At 43.9% G+C, this 10,784-nt stretch overlaps 1 protein-coding gene across 6 annotated transcripts in view; it reads right to left on the reverse strand.

The window, feature by feature from the left end:
* Window positions 1-10,712, reverse strand: part of arid1b (AT-rich interactive domain 1B) — a 95,927-nt gene extending 85,215 nt beyond the window's left edge. For all 6 annotated transcript variants that reach the window (XM_066677068.1, XM_066677063.1, XM_066677066.1 and 3 more), the window contains exons 1-2: window positions 9,536-10,712; window positions 3,145-3,348 (exon numbers count right to left, since the gene is read on the reverse strand). In XM_066677068.1, coding sequence (XP_066533165.1) covers window positions 3,145-3,348; window positions 9,536-10,546 — 1,215 coding nt within the window. In that variant the 5' untranslated portion in view covers window positions 10,547-10,712. The remainder of the gene's footprint in view (window positions 1-3,144; window positions 3,349-9,535) is intronic.
* Between the last annotated feature and the right edge of the window lie 72 nt (window positions 10,713-10,784).

The raw sequence follows: 10,784 nt of genomic DNA on the forward strand, positions 1-10,784 counted from the left end.
AAAGAACACTAGGATCCAAGTTTGTATCTCGCTGTACTTCTTAGTCCTGTAATATGCTAATGAGCTAATCAGTATTATTTTGTGGTTTACTGTGAGCTTCCTGAACAAGCAAAGTTCATGACGAGTGTTTCCAAGGCTGAGTCTATGAATCAGGTGGCATCTTTCCACACAGTGCAGTACATTAAGCTTTGGCAATAACATACATTTTCACAAACTACTATCTATCTCCTGCAGAATGATCAAGATAAACGATATTATCGTTATTAAAACATAATATTAAACATGGAGTACCACTTCTGAGCTTCACACAGCCTTACGCTAACTCTCGTCATGGGGTTGGGGAATGATTTAGGTTTTCCACATATATCAGAGCCAAAAACAGAATGAAAACACACTGTTTGTGTACGGCTGCTTAACTCTCTGTGTCCTCAGGGCTGAAATTTTAAAGTCAAATATATCTGAAGTTTCTCTGCAGCTTGAGATTTAATCTACGCTCAAGGTTTAATCTAAAACTACTCCTCCAGCCCCTCTTACATTTTCCTTTATCACAGTGGATAAGACCTAAAAATTAAGTACACAATACAAATTTAAAAGCCAAGTAAAATAACCAACTACTTGCTGAGGTGGTGACTATTTGTGTTTTTGAAAAACAGCACTGTGTCATTCACCATGTCCCTACATTCATAAGAAAAGACTAACACTCTGATGTGTGTTACGGAAATGTAGAATTCAGGGTTATTTATGAGAAGAAGCTAAATTAACCAAACAGGAATATTATCTTGGTGAATAAAAGGAGGAAAAAGGCTATAGATAAACATGAGCTGCCATTTATATACATTTTTATTCAGGTTAAATACTGTTTTTTTACCATTTTATGATGTTTGGCTAAAACAATTTAATTTTTTTTTATTGTTTTCTCTGTTCAGTAGAACACAGTGCACATTTTAAATGATTTGTTATAAGGTAAAGCATAAAATAAACAATCCGATGTTCAATTTTAATGGACATCATCCCAAAATTGTGATTATAGTTTGGTATACAGGAGGTCCTCGGGTTACGTCAGTCCCGAGTTACGATGTTTCGTGGTTACGACACATCTCCCATTTACTGTATAAAGCCCTGTTTCGACTTAAGAGGTTTTGCGTCGTAACGTGAACTTTGTGTTTGGTGTGGCGCGGCGCGGTGGAAGAATACACGGTTACGCGGCTCGGGACCGAGGAGGATAGGTGTTAGGATAGGATAAGTGCTTACAGTATGTTATTTACGTACAGTATGTACGTATGTTCCGACTTACACCGAAAATCAGTTTGCGGCGTGACGTAGGAACGGATCAACGTCGTAAGTCGAGGACCCCCTGTATTACAAAACGTGGCAATTCAGTACTAACACCAAAGTACGAGCACATAACAGGTGTTTGCAGAACATAGCTATCTTTAATTATGAAATTTCGAAACAAAATATCGGATCATTTTAGCGCAAGGCTGTTTCACCTGATGTCCTGTTCAAGAGCCAAGAGAGGACTGCATTTTCTCCCAGATGCAAAGCTAAAATGTGTGCCACAATGACGCCACGGTGCAGCGCCTACATTCAACCAGCTCAGCTCAACAGCCACGTTTCTGCAAAGTTTCAATAAGCACAGGAGTAATACAGCATACAACATCACACAGAGTTAACAGTCCTGTTGTGAGAATACTAGTATCATACTGTAGTTTACAGAAAATAAATCCATACGTGAACATTAGGTTCACTCTCATCTGTCACTGGGACCCAGCCTTACACCATAATGCAGCAAAAGCATGTCTTTATTTGCTTTTACAGTTGGCTGAGGGTGGTTTCTCTTCTCTTAACAAATACACACACACACACACACACACACACACTTCTTGAGCAGCCCAGGGCTGTGTGAGAGAGCCAGTTAGTCTTCAAAACAGCTACACAGTCCAAACAGCAATTCGGGCTAAATATAGCTTGGGACTCGGTGCCCAGAATAGGACAGTCTAGGCTAAACTAAGCTTAGCCCAACTTGTTCTGACACTCAGAAACATTAGACTGAACCATCAACAGCCTCCGCAGACACAGGAGTTCACTATTTCACCGCCTCAACTCAACACAAATACGTACGTTTACTCTCACAATGAAATGACACAAGCCGCCAGCAACATCCAGCCGTTAGAACAGGTTCATCTGGTTCCTGACTGAGGTCATCATGCCTAACAGCGACAGTTCTAGGGTTACTGTCGTTTTGTTCCACAACACCTACGTGTAGTAACTTACCTACACGTTTATTTCTTACTTGAACCTGCGCCACTGGTATAAGTTAATCCTTCTCACTCACTTCATCTAAAACAAACGGACTCTAAAGCTGATTCGTAATTGTTAATAATTTGTTGTTTATTTATATTTGATAGTGTACTTTAATCAGTCTTCAGAACAAACAGAAAAAAACTAAAGCGGAAAGTGAGTCAAATATAAACGTAGTATATTTAATTAATACTTTATTACGCAAAAAAAAAACTGTAGAAAGGGGATGTAATTTTAATGGCTGAAGGGGAACTCCAGATCTATTTAGAAACAAGAAATGTGCTTTTATTGTCTTTGCAAAGCAGTAGAACCAACACACGCACACACACACACACACACACACACAACTTCACTAGGAGCAATGAGCACGTACAACCAGAGCGACGACCAGCCATCCCAGCACCAGGGGAGTATCTGGGGGGTTTGGTGCCTTGCTCAAGGGCATTCAGCCGTGGATGCTGAGAGAGGAGACATCACTGTCCTTTCACTTACACCAGTCTTTTACCCTTTTGGTCCCAAACTCCTCGACCTTTTGAGTCACAATCGATGGCCCGAGTGGTTTGATGGGAAATGCCCTTTTCTAGAGAAGTGCTGAGTGGAAGTTACAGGAACCAAAACTCTGTAGAGTTCACTGCCTCCAAACACAGCCACCTCACGTAAAATCATTAAGGTTTTGGTAAACAATTCACGTGAATGTTCTAAATACATTTACGTAAATATATAAAAGTACAAACACTGGTCGGTAAATACTCCTTTAGGGGACTTACAAATTGACAATGAATACCGCTGAATTTTGGAAAAACTGGAGGAATTCCCCTCTGAATAACGCTGAATTAGTGTTACCTGTTGCTGAGTGTACTGCATCCCTCCCATGCCGACCTGGCCGCGTCCCTGCATTCCCATTGGGTATCGGTGGGGGGCGGGAGCTCCGTACGGCTGACTGGAGTAACCTCCCCCCGGCTGCTGTTGCTGCTGTTGAGAATAAGGACTGTTCCCCATCCCGTACAGCTGGGAACGCTTCATGGACATGGTGTCCATGGGTGCCACCTGTTGAAGGGAGCAGTTGAGATTTAAACAAGGCAGCAAAGGGTTACAGTTATCCAACAGTTACAACGTCATTACAGCATCAAACGACAATAAACACAGCTGAATGTTCAGATGTAGAACTGATGTAGAATCTGGGGATGCCCTGTGATATCAGAATTATATCGGCATTGGTGGACAGACATTTTAAATGGAGCACATCACATTAGAAAGACGTTCAGTTGTAGCTAATACTGCAATGTTATATTTATCCCCACTCCCTCATCACACAGTGTGACTGTAGCTATTGTGTGGGACTGTTAGCTGACATAAGAGAACTGGGCATTCAGTGCCGTCCTCCACGCTTCTTGAGCTGCCCACTATCGCTGAGTTCATGCCGTTTTAAAAGTTGTGGTTGTGAACTTCATGTGTCTCAGCGGAAACAAGTAATGCCTTGGTAGCACTGTGTGACTGGGCGAGGCTGAGCTAAAGAGTGGAAGTTTTAAAACCAATGTTTAAATCAAAGAGACCACTGAGTTAAAACAAATATAATCAAGACATTAACACAAATCTTGACCTCAGAAAATCCTGCATTGTTAACCCCCACCCCACGGTAATCGACTCTTACCTCCACCCCCAATAAACCCTAGGTTATCGTTCGTGACCTTGCTGAGCTGACGAGACTAATCATAGGACTCTGTGGCTGGCGAGAGCAGAAAATCAGGGCAGTGTGCCATCCTCAGCTGATAGGGAGAGTCAGGTTTAGTCTCAAGTGAGCTGGCTTTGCCAAAAAAGAGCGAGAGCTATCCAAACTAATCTTCCCATATCACTGCCAAATTCAGGGCAGTTGAAGCAGCACTTACAGAAAATGTGCGCAATTGAGAACGCCAGTGAGGGCACTTTAAACGAGCAGTTTAAGTGTCAGCGCCCATGCCCTGGCACTCTGCAATTGTCACTTTCACCCTCTCCTTCTGTCTCTGTCTGTCTGTCTACTTCTCACACACACACACACTGAGGCAAACACATGCTCAGACCACTACAGACTGTACCTCAGTGGTGGCATCTAACAGCAATGTTTTTTTGTCCCATAGTCAAAATTTTGACTTTTATTAAGTGAATAAAGATGTTTTAAAGCATTTTTGTAACGCATTACGTAACTCCAAATTCAAATATCCTCACGCTCTTTTGTCGTTTTGTTGTAACGGTTGTGAAGTATTAAAAAGACAATTGTAATTTAAAATAAATAAATAAATATATAAATAAATTATAAACGTAAAGTGAAGTAAAAATCCGCTACATTAATGATTGCCAACATAGAAATCACCATTTATAAGTCGTCTGAACTAACAATCACATGTGCTTTTGGATACAGTATTATCCCCAAGAACAGAACAATTCAATGCACATGTTTTGCAGTGCTTTTTCCAGACAGAACTCATAATGAATGTAATCACCAATAAATTCTTGCTTGCTTGCCACTGTCAAAGTATTTAGTATTTAGGTTATTATTGTTGAATACAATGACAACTGTCATGCTTATTCATTCATTCATTCATTATCTGTAACCCTTATCCAGTTCAGGGTCACGGTAGGTCCAGAGCCTACCTGGAATCATTGGGCGCAAGGCGGGAATACACCCTGGAGGGGGCGCCAGTCCTTCACAGGGCAACACACACTCACACATTCACTCACACATTCCTATGAACACTTTTTTTGAGTCGCCAATCCACCTACCAACGTCTGTTTTTGGACTGTGGGAGGAAACCGGAGCACCCGGAGAAAACCCACACAGACACAGGGAGAACACACCACACTCCTCACAGACAGTCACCCGGAGGAAACCCACACAGACACAGGGAGAACACACCACACTCCTCACAGACAGTCACCCGGAGGAAACCCACGCAGACACAGGGAGAACACACCACACTCCTCACAGACAGTCACCCGGAGGAAACCCACGCAGACACAGGGAGAACACACCACACTCCTCACAGACAGTCACCCGGAGGAAACCCACACAGACACAGGGAGAACACACCACACTCCTCACAGTCAGCCGGAGGAAACCCACACAGACACAGGAAGAACACACCACACTCCTCACAGACAGTCACCCGGAGGAAACCCACACAGACACAGGGAGAACACACCACACTCCTCACAGACAGTCACCCAGAGGAAACCCACACAGACACAGGGAGAACACACAACACTCCTCACAGACAGTCACCCGGAGGAAACCCACGCAGACACAGGGAGAACACACCACACTCCTCACAGACAGTCACCCGGAGGAAACCCATGCAGACACAGAAAGAACACACCACACTCCTCACAGACAGTCACCCGGAGGAAACCCACGCAGACACAGAGAGAACACACCACACTCCTCACAGACAGTCACCCAGAGGAAACCCACGCAGACACAGAGAGAACACGCCACACTCCTCACAGACAGTCACCCAGAGGAAACCCACGCAGACACAAAGAGAACACGCCACACTCCTCACAGACAGTCACCCGGAGGAAACCAACGCGGACACAGGGAGAACACGCCACACTCCTCACAGACAGTCACCCGGAGGAAACCCACGCAGACACAGAGAGAACACACCACACTCCTCACAGACAGTCATCCGGAGGAAACCCACGCAGACACAGAGAGAACACGCCACACTCCTCACAGACAGTCACCCGGAGGAAACCAACGCGGACACAGAGAGAACATGCCACACTCCTCACAGACAGTCATCCGGAGGAAACCCACGCAGACACAGGGAGAACACGCCACACTCCTCACAGACAGTCACCCGGAGGAAACCCACACAGACACAGGGGGCGTCTTATACTAAACATACACTAAAAGAATATGAAAAGGCTAAGGTTTGAACCTATTTTACATCTAAAATTTTTAGTCAAGTCTGACTTCGCAAACATTGAGGGTCACTATTGGCATGAGCCAAGACTAATCAGTTATAATATTAAACACCGATAATTTTATGATGAGAAAAAGACTGGGTTTACACCGCTATCCTGGCCAACTTACAGCAAATGACTGAGAGGAGAGGACCATGCAAAAACTGTGGCCCTTATTTAAAATTGTTTGGTGTGAGGTCAGCATTAACTCAATTAGTTTTATAAAATTTTTGTAAATATTGGCCTCAAAACACTTGAAGCAACCCGTTACGGTGCTTAAAAATCTGAGCACAAACAAGCACCCACTCACAACCTGCAATATCTGACACTAAAGTAGATGCATTAGTTAAATAAACATTGTAGTACTTACAAAACAATACAAAAAAAACCTTCAAAAACAGTAAACAAATGTAAACGTATAACTTCCTGCCAAGGATAGTTTAATACTTGAAAAACTGAAGAGAGGGTGTCTTTAAAAAGTTGTGCAATAATGGTAATAAATAAGAGTGATAAAAATAGAAGGGGCCTTCGTAAAAAAAATCTGTACATTTTTAATAACGACAAAAGAGCTAATCATTTTTGGACAGCGGAAGAATGATAAACATGTGCAAAGGCTTTCCAGTCTCTTGGCACCTCCTTCAGTCAAGCTGAGGCCGGACAAGCTGAGGGAATAAACACTCCATACATTTCCTGCTGAGATTGCTGGCAATAACACCTAGTGAGCACATGGCTAATCTGCATGTGTGAAGGTCAGGGCTACTCATCCACAGAGGTGCCACTGGAGACGGCTCACTGCCAAAGAGCATCACATCACACAACAGCGTTCAGTTAGGAGCAGAGACCACTAATAACGCGTGAAAGTCAACCACTTATAACACAATAACTAATAAGAAAAATAGCGATACTGTAATCGGAGATGTGTAGTAAACAACAACATTTACTAAGTGCGTGTACGTAAGTCAAATACTTGTAGGATGTCCTGAGTTCCTTTTTTATGTTTAACCACATTCTGTTTTGTGTGCTGCTTTAAGACTTTGTCGCACCACTGCCTCTGGGGTTTAATCATAGCATTTTTTACCAAACGTTTTCTATCTAAGAGTCAGACACACCTTTTCCTCCGCTGACTGATGCTGAATGCACAGTTCTATACCTCAAAATTAAGGATTATATTTGAGTTGTCTCTAATTCTACTTTTGGCTACCGCAGTCGTTATTTTAACCAAGTAACCGCAGTTCTACTTGAAAACGAACTGAGGACACTCTACACATCCCTGGTGGTTACAGACTATATACGACCATTTACAAAAACACTAACGCCAGGAACAATTTGTGCGGCCTTGGGCTTCTTTGTTAGGTTACTTACTTCACATAGTTCAGATAGTCTTGAAAAATAATAATCACACTCTAAAAAAACAAACATGAATCTCGGTTTATCAAATACAGCCCACTTTATCTCAGCCCTACCTCACTCGCCTGCAGCACAAAAGCCCAGCCCTCAAGTTGATTAGATTGGTTCCTTATGTTTATGATGTCATAAACCCTGGCTGTCTCAATCCACGTTTCTGAAACACATCTGTTTCAAAGCGGAAACGCTCAGCCATGACCTTGACTACTTATTTTGTGGATGATACCTCTTCTAGGGAATAAACAACGCACGTTAACAAGGTTACACACGCAATTTTTGCTGGAGGGAGCCTTTAAGGCATTCCATACCCTTAATAACAAGTACATGTACACAACTATAAAGGCCAAGGCACTTCTGAATAAGCTTTTTTAAACAGAGGTAATAGCTAAACAAAGACAGCTTTTTTAACACCAGCCACACCAATGGATATCAAAACTGAATAATTAAAGCAGGCCTGAACTTCCCTAAAATCTGTTCATGCCGTTGTCCTGAGGTCGCATCCATGAAAAAAAAAAAAGAATGAAAGAAACAGAACACAGCCCCACTTGCGAAACACTGCATATGTCTGGTTGAGGTTTCAACACAGAACAAAGACATATCTTAATTTATCCAAAGAGAAAACTCATTTGTTCCGCCTGTATACGTGAAATGCTGCAGTTTAACTGCGTTTAAGCTGTTAAAATGAAGGGGGGGGGGGGTTGATTTTTGAGTTATCTAGTTCTGCAACTCGGCCAAACATTAAGCTTGGAGACTAGGTCGCTGCTAGATACTGCGACTACTTTAGCATTGGGCATAGCAACGAATGTAAAAGTTAGCATCTGCTTTAGCAATAATGCCACTGACGTCGCTCTTATTTCTTATCCTTATTGCGCTATTTAACACATTTTTATCACAAGAGGGAGTAACATACTACCTAAACTAAAACCTTTGAGTAGTTTGAGGAATATTACTTATAAACCTGGTCCTGTTCGGCGGCTATGTATCGCGGACCGTTAGCATTTAGTCTCGGTCTTGTGCTAGAATGTTCCACAGCTTTTGACAGTTTTAGTAATATTACCATTTAACAACGCCGATATTTTTAATCTTTTTACATCCAGTATGATTGTTTGTAATGTTTTCAGCCGACTTTAGTGTTTAAATATCAAATTGTACAGGTGGTAAAAGCATTAGCCAAACATAGCTGTCCGTTTAAACAAGAATGAATTACGTGTTGCTGCGATTTAGCTCAGATATTACTCAGAAATTCTCTGTATTTTATTGTTTTATTCCAGTCTTATCGACGCGTTTGTCTGGTTTTAACACATTCAGGGTCATTGGTGCTTATTTGTACGCCTTTAACCAGCACCGTACCCAGCTCCAGCCTGTTTAGCCGATAGCTGGCTCAGTCACCTTGGACAGAACTGACAGCTAGTTCTGCCCCCCCCAAAAAAAACAACAACCTGAACCAGAGGAAAACACAACTCAAACATGACAAATATATATATATTTTACAGTGAAACTGCTCATGAATTTTAAAAACACATAAGTTAAAATTGGTTTTCTACGTTTTAACAACGCGAGAAGTACAACTCATCCAGCACTTCCTTTACTAGTCATGTAAAAGTTAGGCTTTCCGTTCCACCTTAAATGGGGCAGCCGTTAAACGGTACATTCACGTTCAACCACACTCAGACTCGGAGTGCCTGATTAAACAGACTTAACAAAACCTGCAGTGGTTTTAATGTTATTCTTAGAAACTGAAAGAATGTCAAACTGGTGCACCGTTTAAGGTGGAACGCAAAATGTTAGTGAGAAACCAACGGCAGCTCCTCTAGAGCTGGGTTAAAGTTAGCTGGGCGGCGGAGAGCCAGTGCTGGTTTTAAAAACTGTTGGACGCAGGTTAATTCACCTGGGCTCTGTTGGCTCCTTGCCCGTTGTTGCCCGGGCTCATTGCGGGGTGATTTCTGGGTTGTTGTCCTGTCCAGCTGTGGCTGGCGGGGCTGTACTCTTTCCCCAGTCCCATGCCTCCTGTCTGCTGCTGTGGAGGTTGTTGTTGTTGTTGCTGCTGCTGCTGCTGCTGTTGAGCGGCGGGATTACCGTAATCCTGATAGCCGCTGCCATAACCTCTCATCATGGGGCTCGGAGAGGTAAGCAGCTGGTTCAGAGTGGGAGTCGAGCCCGAAGGATGCTGCTTGTTTTGAGCAGGGAACCGCTGAAACGGTCCGGCGCTGCCGCCGCCGCCAGCTTTACCGTGCGCCGCGGCTGAGGCTGCGTTGCTCCCCGGGCCCAGGAGGTTCCCCTGTCGCGATGGGCTCATCATACCGTAGCCGCTGCCGCCGTAGCCGGGCCGGTAGTTGGGGTAGTGGTTGTAAGGGTTGCCGTGGTACTCTTCGTGAGAGTTTTGCATCTGATCCATGTTGTTCTGTGCCGAATGCATCATACCCGTAGTAGCAGGGCTTTGTTGTCCGCCATGTTGATCAAAGCAAGGCCCTCCTCTTCCATTCCCATAGTAATGATTAAACCCGAAAAGCGAGCTGTGCCCACTCGGAGCACTTTCTGCTGGACCTCCACCTCCAGCTCCGCCGCCGCTGAGAGCCGCTGGTCCGAAGTTACCGCGCTGTTGCTGCTCGTATGTCCTGCTGCCCATGCGATCCGCCGCTCCGCTCGATCGACTCTCCTCCTCCGCCTCCTTCTCCTCCTCACATTTACTTAGATGGCGATCCACCAGTCTGGAGAAAACATTCACTTTCCCACCGCTGCCTAAGCCCCCCAGAGCTGGCTGTCTGCCCGCGGTGCCCTGGCCGTGGCTACGCCGAGACAGGAGCTCGCCGAGCGGCTGCTGTTTCGGCTGTAGCCGCTGCTGCTCTGGAGGTGTGCGACTGTGGAGAGGAGAAGGAGGGGGATCTCCACTTTTCTTCATTTTTCACATCAGGATTTGCGAGCAATGCTCCAAAGAACTCAGCCACGTTCGTCTGAGTTTATTTAGAAGATTGGAAGGCGAAATAATTACCAATATATCCACGTTTTGTCTTGAGAAAAACAAATGGCTGGTGCCAGTCTTACATTATTCAACCTTATAACCTTCTCTGAACAGCCCCAGTGCTTATCAAATCAGTCACTTTCATAATAGTTGGATTAGAAGATTAAATATCTCAGTG

The sequence above is a fragment of the Hoplias malabaricus genome, chromosome 7, assembly GCF_029633855.1.
Source record: "Hoplias malabaricus isolate fHopMal1 chromosome 7, fHopMal1.hap1, whole genome shotgun sequence".
In the NCBI taxonomy this organism is placed as follows: domain Eukaryota; kingdom Metazoa; phylum Chordata; class Actinopteri; order Characiformes; family Erythrinidae; genus Hoplias; species Hoplias malabaricus.